This window comes from Gossypium hirsutum, chromosome A09 (genome assembly GCF_007990345.1).
Source record: "Gossypium hirsutum isolate 1008001.06 chromosome A09, Gossypium_hirsutum_v2.1, whole genome shotgun sequence".
NCBI classification, from domain to species: domain Eukaryota; kingdom Viridiplantae; phylum Streptophyta; class Magnoliopsida; order Malvales; family Malvaceae; genus Gossypium; species Gossypium hirsutum.
This window is the reverse complement of record NC_053432.1, coordinates 9,216,554-9,235,298: the sequence shown is the minus strand read 5'-3', so window position 1 is coordinate 9,235,298 and position 18,745 is coordinate 9,216,554. Positions and strand designations below refer to the sequence as shown.

The 18,745-nt window shown below is 31.8% G+C and overlaps 2 protein-coding genes and 1 pseudogene across 2 annotated transcripts; 2 read left to right on the top strand and 1 right to left on the bottom strand.

Annotated features, from left to right (window-relative positions):
* The first annotated feature begins 365 nt into the window (after positions 1–365).
* LOC107888667 (isocitrate dehydrogenase [NADP], chloroplastic/mitochondrial) lies at positions 366–5,964 on the top strand. Its single transcript, XM_041077509.1, has 15 exons — positions 366–686; positions 833–876; positions 972–1,081; positions 1,624–1,661; positions 2,336–2,413; positions 2,689–2,742; positions 2,819–2,920; positions 3,030–3,118; positions 3,262–3,365; positions 3,496–3,564; positions 3,645–3,760; positions 4,122–4,156; positions 4,253–4,395; positions 5,331–5,453; positions 5,635–5,964. The coding sequence occupies exons 1-15, from the start codon at positions 479–481 to the stop codon at positions 5,726–5,728; spliced, it is 1,407 nt and encodes a 468-aa protein (XP_040933443.1). The 5' UTR covers positions 366–478; the 3' UTR covers positions 5,729–5,964.
* Positions 5,965–14,262: 8,298 nt separating this feature from the next.
* LOC107888668 (uncharacterized) lies at positions 14,263–16,611 on the top strand. Its single transcript, XM_016812838.2, has 2 exons — positions 14,263–15,375; positions 15,918–16,611. The coding sequence occupies exon 2, from the start codon at positions 15,957–15,959 to the stop codon at positions 16,404–16,406; it is 450 nt and encodes a 149-aa protein (XP_016668327.1). The 5' UTR covers positions 14,263–15,375; positions 15,918–15,956; the 3' UTR covers positions 16,407–16,611.
* Positions 16,612–16,904: 293 nt separating this feature from the next.
* Positions 16,905–18,422, bottom strand: LOC107889902 (calcium-dependent protein kinase 29-like; annotated as a pseudogene).
* Positions 18,423–18,745: the final 323 nt, after the last annotated feature.

Genomic DNA, 18,745 nt, shown 5'->3' with positions numbered 1-18,745 from the left:
ATTACTAAAATATCATAATATTAACTAATTTAAACATTATTTAAATACATATTTGTTACTTTATAATATCACGTCTAAAATAGACATTTTATTTCTCACTTTTTGACAGCAATACCAAATACTTAAATTTTAAATTAAACTTTTCAAAAGCACTTCTCAAAATTACCTTTTAAAAGCATTGCCAAACTAGCCCTAAATCATCAAACATTAACTAGTATATTTGAAAATAAAGAAAACGGAATTTTATAATTCAAAAGTTTTTTAATTAATCCAATAGTTGATTAGCTATCCGTAGCCGTTGGATCACAATACCACAAAAGCAAGTCCTCGACATTTTTCATTGTTAAAAAGCCGTAACATGAACCATTCAAAACGGCAACGCAGTGTCCTTCAAACGCGAGCGTCAAAAAAGGAAAATTTTGGAAAACTCTCGCTCTTCGACTCCGCGCTATCTCCTCGTCTTCACCCGCCTTAACAGATGCTCTCTTCTTCGTTTTCTTCTTCTTCGACGATTCCCCCTCTAAGAAACAAAAACCCTAATTTTCTTAAATCTCTGAGAAATGGAGCTCTCAACAACCGAGTCGTTTTCACCGCTCAATTCTCTCGTGCCGTTTCCCTTCGGTGTTACGCTTCTACCAGCGGATTCGATCGAGTTCAAGTTCGAAATCCGGTCGTCGAGATGGATGGTGAGGCAATTGACCAAACGGCGATATATGATGAGAATCGTGTTGACATTAGTTTTTATGTTTGTTTTTAATTGTTTTTGTTTTCTGCTTTTTCTTATTTTAGAAAAATGTGATCACTGTTACTTCTTTTTGTTTGTAATTCTTAGGTGATGAAATGACGAGAATTATCTGGAGTATGATAAAAGACAAAGTATGGAAGCATATTTCATGAATTTCTTTTACATTTCGCTAATTATTTATTTGTAATTAATGCTGAATGCCGAGTGTTTTTGTATTTAATTGCAGCTTATATTACCTTATCTTGATTTGAACATAAAATACTTCGATTTAGGGATACTGAGTCGGGATGCGACTGATGACAAAGTTACTGTCGAAGCTGCTGAAGCAGCCCTGAAGTATGTAGTATTTACTGAAGGCTCTTTGGACATGATCATTGGTCTGTTATTGTTATTATTATTAATTTTGAAAAGTAACTAATGGATTCTGTTGATAATATACATGATCTGATAGGATATGAAAGAAGCTTGGGTATCTAGAATTGCATTATTAACATAATAGGGCCACGGATGAGACATTATCATTCATCCATTTGTAAATGGATAAAATAAGTTGTAGTACCATGACGAAGATGAGTACAGTGTTTTAATATTAACGATTGTGATTTTTCTGTTTGCTGAGTCATTGGACTAAGGCTGGATGATAGAAAAAGCTTTGCCTAGGTTGAGGTTTGTTAAGAGATTTGTACAGAGTTCTAGCATCCGATTGGAAAACGGTGTTTTTTTTTTGTTCTTTTAGTTTGGAAGATTTAAGATTTTCCATCATTTAAGCAAAAAGTTTTGCAATTGTAAAGCGAATGCTTGAAAATTTGAAGAATTTTATGGTATCTTTATTTGCACTTAAAGTCTGCAGTTGTAAATAATGTCCTTATTTCTTTTAGGTATAATATTGCTATCAAATGTGCAACAATAACTCCTGGTTAGTCATTCTCGTGATTCTTTAATCTTTACTACTCTTGTCAGTTCATGTATTTCCTTATCATTTATGGTAAATATCTAGACCTGTTCAGGGGTTGGTTGGAACGGGCTCTAGCCTGGTCCCAAAAGTTTTCTAAGCCCAGACTGAAATTTGGCCCAGCCCGGCAGCCTGTTTCACTGTTTATATATTAATATAGGTTTATGTCACATTTTGGCTCTTAAAACTCCTTTTTTTTTGAAAGAAGCCCCTAAACTAACTTATTTTACTACTTTGGTACTTAAATTTTTTTTTTGTCCCACTTTGGTTAACTATCATTTTTGTCTCAGTTTAACTAAAAAGATAAAATTTGTCAATAAGAACAAGACACATGCCATATTTTTATTGAACTCAAGTAATTTTTGGAGGTACAATGGGACGAAAATGATAGTTAAAGTGGGACAAAAAAGTTTGAAGTACCAAAGTAGTAAAACAAGTATAGTTCAGGGGCCAAATTGTGACTTAAACCTAAAATTTTTATAATTTAGTTTAATTATAAATTTATTATTTAAATCTAATTCGGGCCAGGCCGGTGACAGGTCTACAAATATCCAAGGATTTGCATTGTTTTTTCATTAAATAAAAAAAAATATCTTAACCATATATAATGCTAAAGTCTGGTTATGTTGATTATGCAGATGAGACAAGAGTCAAGGAATTTGGACTGAAATCTATGTGGAGAAGTCCTAATGGGACTATTAGAAACATCTTGAATGGTTATTTCTTAATAATCTCTCATGTAGCTCTTACTTCAAGGATAAATTTTGAATGTTTGACATATGTGGATTCATCTTTTATTTGTTTAAATATTATCCTGAAGTTTGTAAGATTTACCTTCCATAGGCTGCCATTGTGGATTTGTTCTTAGACAAGATTTTAAATCATCTACTAGTACCATAAATATTTATAAGATGTTTTCTCCTTGTTTCAGTGCTTCCTAATTGAAGGGTTTCTTAGTGCTTCCTAATTGAAGGGTTTCTTCTTCTTGTAGGTACTGTCTTTCGTGAACCTATCCTATGCAAGAATGTTCCAAGAATTGTTCCCGGTAATGATTTCTTCGCATAGTAACAGTGTAACTGAAATGTGGTGGAAAGCTGCCATGAACTTTTGCCTTGTTATAGGTTGGAAGAAACCCATATGTATTGGCAGACATGCATTTGGTGACCAGTATCGTGCCACTGATACAATAATTACTGGACCAGGAAAGCTTAAGATGGTTTTTGGTAAGCTGTTTAACTGTCACGATTGGCATGGTGCCATGTAACTAAACTGGAAAACCTTATTTCTTAAAATTTTAATTCTTCACTGCATGTTGTCTCTTTTCTTTCTTAGTCCCAGAAGGTGGAGACAAGCCAGTGGAGCTTGATGTCTACAATTTTAAAGGCCCTGGCATAGCACTTTCTATGTATAATGTTGATGAGGTTCGTAAAGTTTTTGTGTTTATCTCTTCCTATATGAATATATCTATGTATTAAAGGTTTTTGTACTCACACCCACCCACTATTCAAGATGTTTGGAGCCTTTTTTTGATTAATTAGTTTAAAAAATCATGTGTGCTTTTCAGTCAATTCGTGTATTTGCTGAATCCTCTATGTCATTGGCTTTTTCAAAGAAGTGGCCTCTTTACCTGAGCACAAAGAATACTATTCTTAAGAAGTATGATGGCAGGTAATATTTTCTTTTCTAATTTGCCCTCCTCCAATGTCCATGTATCTTGGACTACTTCTTTACTCAAGGTTTGTATGATTTATTACTTGTGGAAGAATTGCACAATGCTCATCTGAGAAGTCCATTACAGGTTTAAGGACATATTCCAGGATGTGTATGAGAAAAATTGGAAGGACAAGTTTGAAGCACATTCTATATGGTTGGATTTGTTCCTTCAGTGAACTATGCTTAAGATTTCTTTTGAGGTATTTCTAAATATTTGGTTGATTCTGTATCTAGGTATGAACATCGACTAATTGATGACATGGTGGCATATGCCCTAAAAAGTGAAGGGGGATATGTTTGGGCATGCAAAAATTATGATGGAGATGTCCAAAGTGATCTACTTGCTCAAGGTGTTGTTTAATGCTTTTTCTGAATTAGGTGGCCAGAGTTTCTTTTTTCCTCAATAAAAATAATGGTTCATTTATGATGGAGGCTTTAAATAGTTTATAATACCTACCACCAAACCCTCACACAAACATAAAAGAAAAGAAAGTCTAAAGGGGTACTCATAGTTTAATTATATGTCTAGCATTATCCATTAATGAATGAACCATTCATATAATTTTCTTTTCTCTCTCTCTGAATTTCCTACTGAAAAGACGGATGCATTTCTTTGCAGTAATTATCTATTCATTTACAAGTCAATGCTCAACTTTAACTGGATCTCTCTCCGTTTTTCGTGGAGTCTAAACATTTTTTTGCTGTATGCAGGATTTGGCTCTTTGGGCTTGATGACTTCTGTGTTGGTTTGTAACAAATGACTTTGTTTCTCATTGTTTTAGATTGGTCTCTTCATTTTGGCCATTGAATGTTGAAAATCTCCAAAATCACAAATTCTGCAGTTGTCATCTGATGGGAAGACACTAGAAGCTGAGGCAGCTCATGGGACTGTAACTCGACATTTCAGGCTTTATCAAAAGGGACAAGAAACCAGTACAAACAGTATTGCCTCTATATTTGCATGGACAAGAGGACTGGAGCATAGGTACTTCATGTTTCTTATGCATTCGAAGTTAACAGCTTTCTTTTGAATTTTATTTGATTAGTATCCATTCCAAATAAACTCCTTCATGTTTTTCTTTCTGCTTATTTTATGTAAAGAATTTGGTAATAGATACATAAACAATGCTTTCAGAGACGGCTCCTCATGGGAACTTAAGGGAGCCAAAGTTTTAAAAAAAAATTATATATAACATATAGATTAATTACTTAAATTTAAATTGATTTTTTTATATTAAAATTGTTAATTTTACTCTTTTTTTTCTCATAATATAAATTTATATTATTATAAATTAAAATAAGTTAAAATAATATAACAAAATTTTAAAATAATTACTTACAAATTTTTAAAATTAAAAAACTTGTCATTACTTTTAAATTACAATCATGTGAACTTAACAGCAACCAAATTAAGAACTTAACAGCAACCAAATTAACTTTTGTACTTCGAACAAAACTTTCAAGTTTTAAACAAATACCAAATGTTTGTTTTCCTCCCATTTCTAGCTTATTACATTTTTTCATCTTCGTGTAAATTTTCACCTTTGTTTTTACTTTTGGTTTCTATTCTATGTTGACACTATCGTAAAGTTCTATTCTTTCTGTTCTTAAGATTATATTGTTTGTACATATATATACACACACGTGATAAAAGGAGTTTGATATAAATTATGATATTATTTGGCCCTCCAAATCAAACCTCGAGATCCACCATTGAATAGTTGATTGTATTTATGCTTTCCGTTGATGTATCAAATATTTTTGGTCGAATATTCAAAAAATAGTTTTGGTCAAAAGTTGTATCTCACTTTATGAAGTTCTATTTTCTGTTTTATTGTTTGTACAACGTAGCTGTTTTTGTTTCTCTTTTTTAACATTTGTACAGCTCTGATTTGATGTTCGTTGTGATCTCTCTCGCAGGGCCAAACTAGATAAAAATGGAAGGTTGCTGGACTTTGTTCACAAGTTGGAGGCTGCTTGCATCGAGACAGTTGAGGCAGGAAAAATGACCAAAGATCTCGCCATTTTAATCCATGGCCCCAAGTATGTTACACGTTCTCCTGATGTTAGATATTTTTCCACTGTCGATGTTTTTCCATTGTGAACTTTACTTCCTCAATGTGACCTTTCATTGGACGGCTCTTCCTTATCTCACAGCTACCACTTTGTAATACAAAACCAAGCTATGGCTTTAAAGTCACCAAGTTACTTCTTTTGAATTCAGGGTATCAAGAGAGTTTTACTTGACCACTGGAGACTTCGTTGATGCTGTTGCCATAAATCTTGAGCGGAAGCTTCAGCAACCGACCATGTGCTAGTAGATACTTATATTGTCAGGTGATTCCCTGAGATTTGAAGAACATTTGCGAGATGAGTTTCTTTTATTGATTGTTACACTTGTAGCAGCTTTTGTTGCTTCCTTTGGATAAATAAAAAAAGCAAAGTTTATCCAAAAAAAATCAAGTTTAGCATACACTGTCAGGATTCATTACCCTCCTGATTTGAAAATTCCAACTAGTTGGCATCAATCCATTTACACAAAATAGTTTCAACAGGTGATTACTAGATAACAGGAATAATGAGCCTGCTTCATGTAACACTAACCACAAACTAGGGTTGCAATCAAGCTGAACTGATCTTGAACAGTGAGAAGCTTGAGATCTATTTGAAGCTGCTTAAAACTCAATTCAAGCTTGATCAAGTATATGATTCTAGAAGCTTGAGCTTGAGGCAAAATCAAATTATTTGAGCTCGGCTTGTTTGAGTTTGTTTACATGATATACACACCCGAGCTCAAGTTTGAACTCATTCATTTCATATATAATTTTTTTATATATTTAAACAACAAAATTTAGGGTTTGTGTTTTAAGCATACATATATTAAGAGTAAAGTAGTAATTTAAGGTTAAAAATATTGAAAGAATATTTATAAAAAAAAAAAAACAAGATTAGGCTCAGATGCTACTCAAGTACTAAGATTAGCTCAATAATTATTCTTGGTGCCTCTGGTGAGAAAAAGACTTCCCCTTCTCTATTTCATCTATACTTCCATGTTAAGTGCTATTTTCAATGATTTCCTTTGTTAGAACTTAAAATGGAATTTGATCTGTGTCTGTTGGCTTTGCTGAAAGATGAATATAGTGCAATAGGGATGCTTTGTATGCAAGGGTTATTAGTACCATGAGGTTCATATATTTGGCAATGCAAGCACTAAGATTTCTGATTTGAACTGAGGAATCATATTCGTGAGCGAGACATGTATTGAAAATTCTATCATTTGCTCCCCTAGTATAGTTGTTGTTAGATATAATTTTTCTATCTCTTGATTGTTTCTTCATTTACGTGTGGTTTCACTCTGATTTTCCTTCTCTTTTGAGATGAAATTTTTTAATAGTATATTACTTGTTATGATGTATTATTTTTCCTTTAATGTGTTGTTCTTTGCTTTATGTCTTGATTATCTGTTTGTGTTTGCAATTTTCATTTTTCTTAAGTTAGTATTGGAAACCTACATTTGATTATCTATTTGGCTAGCCTAGCTAGCTAGGTGGTAGTGTTCTTACCCACTAATGCCATATAAGGGCACGGGTTTGAACCCCAACTAGGCCAAATGTTCACATTTCCTTGATGGTGAGGCATTTCCTAAACTTCGTGAATTTGGTAGGGCTCTCTTCAAAGTTGGGAAACAATTTGAGGGTAAAATAGAGCATAGACATCTCGAGCATAATATTTTCACTTTTTGAGGGTTTGAGACCAATCTCCCCTCAACAATTATAAAACCTCTCATTGAGTTTGTGTCACGGGTTAATTCCTACAAACTTAATCGAGAAAAGACTATTACCATTTCTTTTAATAAAAGAACTAAAAAACACATTTGAATATCAAACACCCGTTTAATAAGATACAAGTTCTTCATCATTCTACATATAATTATAATTGTATAAATTAAAGAAAGTATTTTAAACATAAAATGTTTAAAAAATATTGTATTCACACCCATGTAGGTGTGATATGATTTAATTTTAGTTTTTTTTTTTTACTTTGTTTTTAGTTAGAAAAAAAAGTTGGAAGGAGATGAACCAAGGGGAAAAAAAATCTAAAAGGAGTTGATTAAACGTTTCTTCTAGTTACGATCACAATCAACCTTTTTCTTTAACAATCCTATTTGCCTATCAAATTGTTGATGTCATAGAGATAATTGTTGTACAACTATAAAAACATTTGAGATATAGATTATATATGAAATATTTAAAATTAAAAATTAAAAAAATTATAATATATTAATAATATTATTAATTAGTGAGATTTAAATAATATCTTTAATAAAATTTATGAATGTAGTTCAATTTATTAAACATTTCATTTAATAAAATATTATTAATATATTTTCTATATAAACTTTAAATATTTTATTGAATTAATAGCTTAATTAAAATTTATTATATTTCTTTCACTTGGTAATAGAACTAATTTTACTAAAATTTGAGATAATTTGTTGTAAAAAAAATAATTTTGTAAAGAGTGTATTTCATATTTTATGATTGTTATAGATGGAAAGTTGTTATAGATGAAAAATATAAAAAATAAAAAAATCGGATCTACAATAAATTTAATGGTTATGATGAAATGTTATAAAGAGTTGTTGTTACAGAGAAGGCTCATTTATATAATACACGATTGAGTTGGTGTCATGAGTCAATCGAGTATCAATTCAGTTGGATAATGACAAAAACACCATTATTTTACAAAGTAAATTGTATTATTTTGAAGGTGTTTTGACAGTTTATATCTTTTACATAAAAAAAAAAGAGAGTAAAATATGCACACTTAAATAAGATTTGAACCAAGACTCAAGAGTTTCCAACATTTGTACTTTACCATTTAACCAAATTTCATTTATTATTAACATTAATTTTTTTTATAAATATGTTAATCTCATATTTGATACATGTACTTTTATAAAATGTTTAATGTGGTGCTTAAATTATGTATATGTATTTTATTATGATACTTGTATTTTCATAAAATGTTCAATGTTGTATCTGTACTTTGAAAATGTCCAATATGGTATATGAACTATCAATATGTATTTTATTATGATACTTAGTGTTAACACCTTTATTTGAATTGATAAATATGTCAATTAAAATTTGACACGTAGAAATTTTTTTCCAAATCATCAATGTCTACATGGATAATATAACATTATGTGAAAAATTAAATAAAATAAAAAATTAAATTAAATTAAACTAAAAAACAAATAACTAAGCATATGATGAATAAAAAAATGTAAATAGTGATGACTAAAAAATTCTTTAAAAAAATCAATTAAAAAAATAATTTCAAATGAAAAACTCTTTGAAGAGGATCATTTACTTAAACAGAGAATGTGACGTTTTAGCTTATGTAAGTTTAATTTTTAATTTGTTTTATTAATCATATGTTTAGTTATATATATTTTAATTTAATTTAGTTTTTTATTTAATTTTTTACATATTATATTATCCATTTAGACTTCATAATTTGAAAAAGAAAATTCTACATGTTAACTTATCATTGGTTGGTTTAGCAATTTACTAACGATGTTAACACCAAGTACGATAATGATTTAGTAATTCACATTGAACATTTCATAATGTCTTGAAATTTTTGGGATCATATTTCACACTAAATCAAGATAAGTTTAGTAAAAGAAATTTTTTTATAATAAATTATTTGGAAATTTCGGATGAAATGATAAATTTAGTTTAATTTCGAGACTAGGTAGGATTTTGATTATATTTTAAGGATTAAATTGAAATTTCAACTATTAACGAGAGACTAATATTGCAATTAACCTTTCTTTTAATTTTCTTTTAATGTTTTCTTATTTAGTTTAATTAAATGAGGATCTTTTTACTAGATTTTTAATAGGATTTATTTTATTGTGTTATATTATTATGATAAATAGAAGTAGAATTGAATTAGTCCTCATCTCCAATTGACCTACCATTCTATTTTCTTTTTGTTCTCCTTGCTGCCACCAACAATTGCTTCTCTTAGTTTCTCCTAAAAATTGCTACAAACTTTTGCTATTGCTTTGCCCTCAGTTTGCTGCTATGCCCACTTCAATTTTTGGTATTGCCGTGAGCCTCTTTGCCTCCAAATCAGCTGCATTCTTGCCAACTATATTGCTTAACATCTGCTACATTTAGAATTTTATTTTGAATTAGTTTAGAGATGATTTATTAGACTAACTATTACATATGATTTAGGATAATTGAATAGATAGGCTTTAATTTTCTTTAAGTATTTGATTATATTAATTTATTCAAAAGATTAATTACATTATTGAATGGTCACTTGATATGTTGGGATCTTGATTAAATTGAATCAATAACTTAGATTAACATTAATTTTGATTAATTATGGGCTCGATTGAAATGTTTTTAATCTTTAAAAATATGAGTATGGTTGAATTTTTGATTAATTTGAGTCCAAGAAAGTCAAGGTCTTTAATATGTTAGTGGATTAGTGAATTGACGAAGACAAACCTCATCGAGGAATGCTCGCTTCTAAACATTGAACGCTTGAAAAATTCAATTTGTGATCTCTAAAGTTCAATTGTCTTAATATTGTGGTTAATTTAAATGAATGGCTTAAAATTTATTTTGTGAAATTGAATCAAGTTGATTTTGGATGTATACATAAATTGTTTTTATCATTATAAAACAATTTGGTAAAATTTGTCAGTTAGACATAGTTGGCATGTCATTATAGAGATCTCCATATTATTTATTGTATTGTGCAAGTTGCCTTGTGCGTTCGGAAGTATTGCTATTGTTGTTAAATAATTTTTTGAACTTATTTTTATTAAATGATTTTATTATTTGTTTTTACTTGAAGGATTTAAATATATATTTTTATTGTGTTTTAAATGAATGTTTGATTGAGCGGGTCGCTCCAGCGACCATTGTGACACTCTTGATTCAATTTGGCTTCTGGGCCGAGCTTAGGGTGTTACAAATCTAATCAAGTCACACTTCCATGTGCGATGGTTGATGCGTTATAGAGGGTTGTTGGAGCAATACTTTAGGTTCAATTCGTTGTTGTAGTTAGGAGAGCACCATTTGAAAAACTACAGAAATATGGTGCTAAGGACTTGAAGGGTTAAAAGAGTATTACCTAATAGGCAAAGAGTATTGGTTGGAGACGACTAAAAGAGTCATTTGATTAGTTGGAATGTACATCTACTGAGAGAGTTCAATGTGTAGTCTCCTTACTGAAGGAGAGGCTTATTAGTGGTGGATCATTGTGGTCTAGACTACGCTTGCAGGGAGGATTAATTGGGAGTACTTCCTATCGATGTTTCGGAAGAAATGTATTTGAAAGTTATATATTGATGTAATGACGATGGGTTGAGCATTAAAATGATTACGATTATTTATCGAATACCATTTTGGTAAAGCAACGCAATCGCTAATGCGTTTAATCGAAAGTCCTTTGTTGCCTTTAAATTGATGAATGTCAAGTTTGAAGTATTGAAAATGGGTAAGTTATTGGTGGAAATTCGAATTAAATTGACTTTATCCAAGCAGATTAGGAAGAAACAATTAGGAGATGAGAAATTGATTGCTAAAGATTGGCAAATTAAACAGAACGAACCGAGTGGTTTTGATTTGGATGTCGAGGGTAGATTGTGTTTCAGAAAAAGGCTTTTTGTGTTGAATAATACGAAGTTCAAACATGTTTGTATAAGGTGCATAATAGTTCTTATGCCATGCACTCTAGTGGTAATAAAATGTAACATGAGCTAAAATAATTGTATTGGTGGCTTGGAATGAAATGTGAGGTAATAGAGTTTGTGTCAAAGTGTTTGGTTTTTTATCAAGTTCCTTCGAGCTTGTTACAACCTATCACAATACCATAGTAGAAGTGAGAATGAGTATCTATGAATTTCGTTGTGGGCTTGCTACTTACTCTAAAGAAGCATGATGTCATTTGAGTAATTGTTTATCAACTCATTAAGTCAACGCACTTTTTCCTAGTTCGTAACAATTACTCTTTGGAAAAGTTGGTCGAGTTGTACACTGTTGAGATTGTATGAAGGCAAGGTGTTCTTATCTTTATTATATCTAATTGAGACGTAATATGCGCATCTGGATTCTGGAAAGAGTTGCATGAGGTTCTGGGTACAAAGTTGAACTTCAAAATTGCTTACCATTTTTAAATTGATGGATAGTCTGATTGTGTAATTCAATTTTTGGAGGACATGTTTCAATGTTGTGTTATTGATTTTGAGGGTAGTTGGGAGAGACATCTTTTAATTGATTGAGTTTGTCTAAAATAATAGTTATCAAACAAGCATTCAGATGACACCATTCCCGACACTATATGGTTGTAAGTATCAAGCATCTTTGTTTTGGGTTAAGCTAAGCATGAGAAAATTGGGGGATCTTGACTTGATCCATAAGACCAAGGAGAAAGTCAAGTTGATCTGAGATAGGTTTAAAGCGACATTTGATAGAAAAAAGTTTTATGTTGACTTGAAGTGCAAGGAGATTGAGTTTAATGTTAAGGGTAATGTGTTTCTGAAAGTGTCGTCAAGAAAAAAAAGTCTTTTAGTGTGGTCACATAGAAAAGTTGAGTTCCTATTTTATTGGACTTTACATGATACTTGAGAGAGTTTAATTAATGGAATATTGGTTGGATCTACCTCCAGAGTTGGAGTGCATTCATAATGTGTTCCACGTGTTGTGTGATGCGCCAAATGGATGTGATTGATGTTGCTGAAATTGTTGCCCAATCTCAATTGCCTTATGTACCATCTCTTCAAGATCAATATAAGTTTAAAGACTAAGAGTATTGGCTATCGAAATGTTCGAGCCATCTACAAATTGTACCATGGTAGTCTTGTCATCCTCTCGTATATTTGCTCTTTGCATAAGCATCTCCATCTCCTTAAAGTACTCATCAATAGATCAATTACCTTAAATAAGGCGTTGAAGTCTCGTTGAGACCTCTCTATAGTAATGAGAAGGAATGTAACGCTTTCACATCACTTGCTTCAACTCATCCCATGTTGCAATTACTCTTTCGTAGTTTCTTTAACGATTAATTCCAAGTTGAATTCATCAACTCAACGCATAATTCGAAAATTCACGAGTCGCCAATGGGACCTTTTCCTCTTTTCGACATTTATAGTAACAAAACATAAGTTCAATTTTTGATTCCTACTCGCAATATGCTTCAAGATCATACTTCATTTGGAATTGTGAAATGTTGAATTTTAGTTTAGCTAAAAAAATGTTGCCCACAGTCACTATTAACCAAAGTCTTATCATTTGCATAAGAGACATGTCGAGTATTATTTGCACGAAGACAAGGTTGATCAATCTTATCTCCTCAATTACAATTCCAACGCTCAATTTTGGTACTTAGATGTTCCAAATTTTTGTTGATCGTGTCTAGAATAGTGTTACGTTGCTGATCTTGAGCATTTCGAACCCCTTGATCTTTTCTCAACTTTCTAATTATAATATTGTGAATCATTATGAAAGTCTAAAAAGAACACAACACTCAAGAAAAGAAAAATTAAGCAAACCTTGTTAATGCACTCAGAAATGAAAATTAAATTCTCAATGAGATAAGAATTAATCTTGCGAGTTTTTTAAAAAGTTTCTACATCAATCAATCAGAATGTATTAGAATCAAACTAACAAAGAAAATCTAATAGCATTATGAGTTCAAAAACAACTAGATATCAAAGAATTCTGTTGCATAGAGGAAATATTGTGCAACGTGCTTTAACTTACTAACACAAGAAACAATAAAGTGTTAGAATGCGTAAAGAAACAATAAAAAAATAAAGAAAATAAAACCCTAAGGCTAAGAGTAAATGAAAATTGTTAAAACCTGAAAACCCAAAAAACTGTGAAGCAACTTGACAAACTTTATTCGAGGTGTTCTTGATTTCCAAAAATCACAAAATTTAAACTGGAGCCTCCTCAAATAATGTAGATCTGATATGGAAACTTTTGACACAAAACTCAACCCAAATAATATTTTCTTATTATTTTTTATATTTTTTCATATTTTCTTTTTTCTATACTTTTTCGATCACTTTTTTTGTGGGAAATTTTTTTTGTACTCTAAAATAGTACCGAGAAATAGTATGCAAAATTTTAGATCATTTGAAAAACATTTACCCACTGAAAAATATATATTTTTAAAAACTGTCGGGGTAAAAAAAATTGTTTTAAGGCTATTTGCTAGAAATCAATTTATAAAAAACATAAAGAACACCTAATAATGCTCAAACATGATACCAAATAATAAAGAATGAGGCAGATGAATGCAAAAGCGGATCATAAAGTTTGTTAAAGTCGCGAATTTGACTTAGAGCTCTAGATGTTCTGAAAAAAATTTGAATTTTGAAACAACCTGAAACACAAATGAATCCCAGTCAGATAAAAAAAAAGAGAACAATTAAAAATAAATAATCAAAATGAGTAAAGTAGAATAATGAGACCAAAGATTAGAGTAACAAAGAAGAAATTAAAAAAAGATAGATGGAAAAGATAGAACATCGCATGTAAAAGTCTTAATTTATTAACTTAAAAGAGAAATATAATAATTATCAATTGTCTTATTTGTGTACAATGCAAATGTCTATATATAGGCTAGCTAAATAAATTTAAATAAAACTCTTAAGTATATTATAACTCTAATTAATCTAAACAAGTAGTTTTAAATTAAACTTTTTTATTGATATAAAACTCCTAAAGAATTTAAACTACTTAATAAATATTAAAAATTCAGAATAATAAAATAATAAAATAATAAAAGATATTTGGCTCATATATAATAAAAATTAAGCTAAAAACCCGAACCCGATATGATTTAAACTCGAATTAAAAGCTCAAAACTTGTAAATCCCGATATAATCTTATTCAAAAATTCTGCTTACGCAGTCTTCACTAAAACAGTCATAATTTGAGTTCCCAACTCAAAATTGAGTGATTCAAAGTGTGTTTCAAAGTTGAGATATAGATCTTCAAACGCCTAGAAGATATCTCAACCCAGAAATGTTAGGATCCCATTCAAAAAGTCGTCGTAAGTTTGCTAATATCTTAAGCTTGAAAATTGTTAACTTTGTTGAATGGAATTTAATAAATTTCACCCCATTCGTGCATATATCAAATGTGGTCATTTTTGGAATGGAAGATTTGTGATTTTTTCAGTTAGCCTCGTATTTTATTTGGTGCTAAGGTGGTGCATATTAGTCAGTCCATAGATCAATGCATATTGTGTTTTCTTTTCATACTGCTAGGTGTTTGCACTCATCAGTAAGGATTGGGATAGATTTTCTTTAAAATGGTTGAGTGGAACTCATCGATGAAATTTGTTGGGATTGTTTGTGTGCTGGTGTGTAGATGATTCGAAAATGGATTTTGATTAAAATATTCAGGTAATATCTAAATGCATGGTATGGTTGGAATTAGGGATGTAATTGAACCAAAGAGGTTGTTGTATAATACAAAGTAGTTACGAATTTTTATTGTGTTGCATTAGAAGATGTTAACTATTTGTTGTTGTTTTCTTCCTTATAAGGAACACAGTTTATTTGCCTTTTTGATCGTACAATGAGTTTTCTTTCAAAGTTTCATATTTGAATAAATGTGACAAATAAAATCCTTGCGCGCAATGCCGTTTGAGAACTTATTACTACACATTTCATGTCTTATAAACCCTAACTCATTTTGTTCTTCTACTGCTTGTGGCCCCCTTTTTCATTATTCCATTTATTCTTTGTTTTTTCTTCTTCTTTTTCTTTTATTATTATCCCTTTCCTTTTCTTTGCTTAGTTCCTCAAAAGTTACAATTTTTTTTTAAAGAATTTCCCTTTAAGCTGAATTGGTTACTTAGTACTTCTAGTTGTATGTAATCCTTGGTACTTTGGATTCCAGCTTAGAGCCAAGGCAAGGTCAGCTTAATTCTTTTTTCCTTTTCAAAATTCAATAATTTTGCTATTTTGTTTGTGTTTACAATTTTTTTTTTTTGCAAAATTGTACAGGTAAAAGGTTATTGTGTGTGTGTTTAATTTTGGGAAGTTTCATTTTAGTGTAGTTTGTAGATGTCATTTTGGGGGGTAGGTTATCTGAGTTAAGGTGGAAATTTGTTTGTAAAAGGAATAAAAAAGCGGTATTGGATGATAATTAATGTTGGTGTGCAAAAATGAAAAGAATTTTGTAGCAGCTTTGCTCGACTATGTTCCTTTAGTATACTTTTCCAATCCCAGATATTTCTTTTTACTTTCCTTTCGATTCTATAGTGTTTATGAGGTTTCTATTAACTGTTTTATAATAGTTATTGGGTTAGGGTTAAATTTGTTATTATCCCTTAAATATGGTACGTTTAAGTCCTAATGCTTAAAAAAATGATATATGGATCAAAGCTTAGAATTATTTTGGGCCTGAAACAAGAATTGTTTCGTGTTGAACTCCACCATTTATGGTTGTCAAACAGCACGGAAAATAAGCTTGTCAGAGAAATAAAGTAAAAAGGATGATCGCATACCTACGAAAATGTCCAAATTTAACTATCGTATGTGGAAACAATGTTGTCTTCCTCCAGCGTTTTCTACACAATGGTCCGGACACCGTGGAAGAGCTTCTTGACAGACACGTTGTGAAGGAGAAATCCCTAGAGGATGAGGAAGAAGAGTCGCTGAACCGACAGCGCCTCACCAGCACTCGACGAGAGGTACTGAGTCTCTACCGCGACATCCTTCGAGCCACCCGATTCTTCATGTGGCCCGATTCTCGGGGCGTTCTGTGGAGAGACATATTGAGAGAGAACGCAAGGAAGGAGTTCGATGAAGCTCGCTTCGAGAAGGATCCGGAAGTTGTGACCCGATTGCTTATCGGTGGGCGTCATGCGGTTGAATCTGCATTGGAGAAGCTAGCGGAAAAGCAGAGGCATCAGATTCAGAAGGAGCGGGGAGATGGTCGGTGATGATCGATTCATTTCTTTACTCTCTCTAATTTTGAATTTGGTTATCCTTTCAAGGAAGAACAAATGTTGTATTTTGGTCTTATAAAAATTGATTCATTTCTTAGCTTATGCGTTAGCCTTGTTCGATTGTGATTCCCGCATATCCAGAAGTTGGTTGATGAGAAAATTGAGAGGAAAAACTAAAGGAAATCAAAGTTCGATTTTACTGCAGTGTTCCTTTGTATGTTGGCGTCGATTGAACATTGAATTGAAGGGGGGAAACAAATGTTCCTTTGCATTGCCTCCATGGCAGTTTGCTGAACTTGTAACCAAGCATATTTGGTGCCAAATTGGCAAATATAAGTTATCAACCCAGAAAGTGACTCGCTTAGTCGATCAAATCCATTTAATATCACCAGAAATCAATCCAATTATAATAATATTGGTAATAATGATTGTTATCTAATCCCATCCAAATAAACGAAATGAATTGTTTAGCTTCAGCATCATAATAGATGAGGAGTATTGAAGATGGAAATAAGTTTACAACAAATGGAGCAGCCATCGCCGACTAAAGAAAGCCCTTAGTTGTTCATTTGCCAATTGCAATCCCCATCATGAGTTCTCCTTTTCATCATGGCTACCAACTCGTAGTTGATCCTCCCATCGTATCCAACCGATCATGTCAAGCAAAAAACACTAACAAACAAACTATTTGTTTTAAATAAAAGAAGCAAACGAAAATCCTTTTCAGTATCAGCATCCTCTATTGTAGCCTCATCTCCCATTCCGTACCGTGTCATAGCTTGTCTTAGTTCATCTCTTGTAATAAACCTGAATGAAAAGAAGAATAATAGGCAGAGTCAATCAATCAAGTAATATAATGTTCAAAACTGAAAAAAGCAATAGTGCAATATCCTAACCCACTGTTATCCTTGTCAAAGAACTGAAAAGCCTCGACTATTTTTTCTTCCCTCTCAAGCCTATGTCGATGCATTGTAGCAGCTATGAATTCGATGTAATCAATGAGTTCCACTATTGTCAACATCAGCCTGACAGAATGGGGTTTAGGCATTCGGAAGTTGCAGCTTGTTTCATTATTATGGAAATGGTTACTATTATATATAAATAACATAATTTGGATGGTGGAGGGAAGGGATTATATAATTGGATAAAATCTGACAGCGTCCATAAGTTGCTTTATTTCATTTTCAGTTAACTTAGATCCCAAGCGAGCTAATCCATCCCTGAGTTCCCCTAGTGTTATTGTAACACTTCCATCAGTGCCGATGTTTTTGAACATCTGTTGCAAGCACTTGATCTCTTTTTCCGTTGATAGGCTTTCTGATATCACCTTCCACAAACCATATTTACAGACAAAAATATCAGCTTGAGGGAACATAAAACAGAGAAAAAGAAATTTGTGCTTTTATGGTCGAGTAAATTTATCATAGATTGAGCTTGTTCATTACTCTGAACTGCTTCAACCTACTAAGGACAGCACTATCAATCCACCCTTCTTCACCCATGGATGTTCTGGTTCATATTCACAAAATGTAAACATTAGTGGCACATATCTAATAATTGTGTTCTTTAGTAAGGATGAACCAATGTTCAATGCTGCCAATCCTACTATTCCCTTTTTTCATTATTTTGAAGGGTTTTGTCTACAGAAAGCTTAATGTTTTTACCTAGAGCTTCAGCAGCAGTGATCCGTTTCTTAGGATCTCTTGCTAGCATCTTTCGGATGAGGTCCTTTGCACCTTCAGATATAGATGGTCATGGCAAGCTTTTCAAGTCAAGATTACCTTCTAAAACCGCTTTAAATATTTCTTTCTCAGTCTCTGCAACAAAATTATCATCAACAGTTGAAGAGGTATCACAACCAAAAGAACGTATCTGAAAAACAAAATAAGTTTCCACGTACATATCAACTCATGGAGACACTCCGCTAAGAAGAATGTATAAAATGACACCAGCACTCCACACATATATCTTCTTGCCATATTTCTGGTTTAACACCTTTGGTGCAACCTAGTATGCAACAAGGTGTTTATGTCACAGACTACGGATCAAAACCTGTGACTATTGCACATAGAACACTCCATAAATGTCAACTTAGCTTATTAAATATGACTTATTTAACCAGCTTAAACTAGCCTGACTCGTGGAATTAATGGAGAAACCTATCTAAAGTCTTGGTAGTCTAGTGAAACACTTCAGTCAAATTAGAGTTACCAAGGTAAATAAGGTAACCCTAAATGGATAAGATTATATAAAGTTTAAATCCTTTAGAACTCTCAATTGTATATAAACTTTAATCTTGAACGTCGATGTAATTCAATCTCTACCGTTGATTT

Bases quoted from the DNA above. Each gene is read 5' to 3' on its own strand.
- LOC107888667 (XM_041077509.1), top strand. From the start codon at position 479: ATGCTCTCTTCTTCGTTTTCTTCTTCTTCGACGATTCCCCCTCTAAGA. The intron at 877-971 runs GTATGGAAGCAT...ATTTAATTGCAG, and splicing joins GGAGTATGATAAAAGACAAA to CTTATATTACCTTATCTTGA. The intron at 2,743-2,818 runs GTAATGATTTCT...GCCTTGTTATAG, and splicing joins TGTTCCAAGAATTGTTCCCG to GTTGGAAGAAACCCATATGT.
- LOC107888668 (XM_016812838.2), top strand. From the start codon at position 15,957: ATGATCGCATACCTACGAAAATGTCCAAATTTAACTATCGTATGTGGA.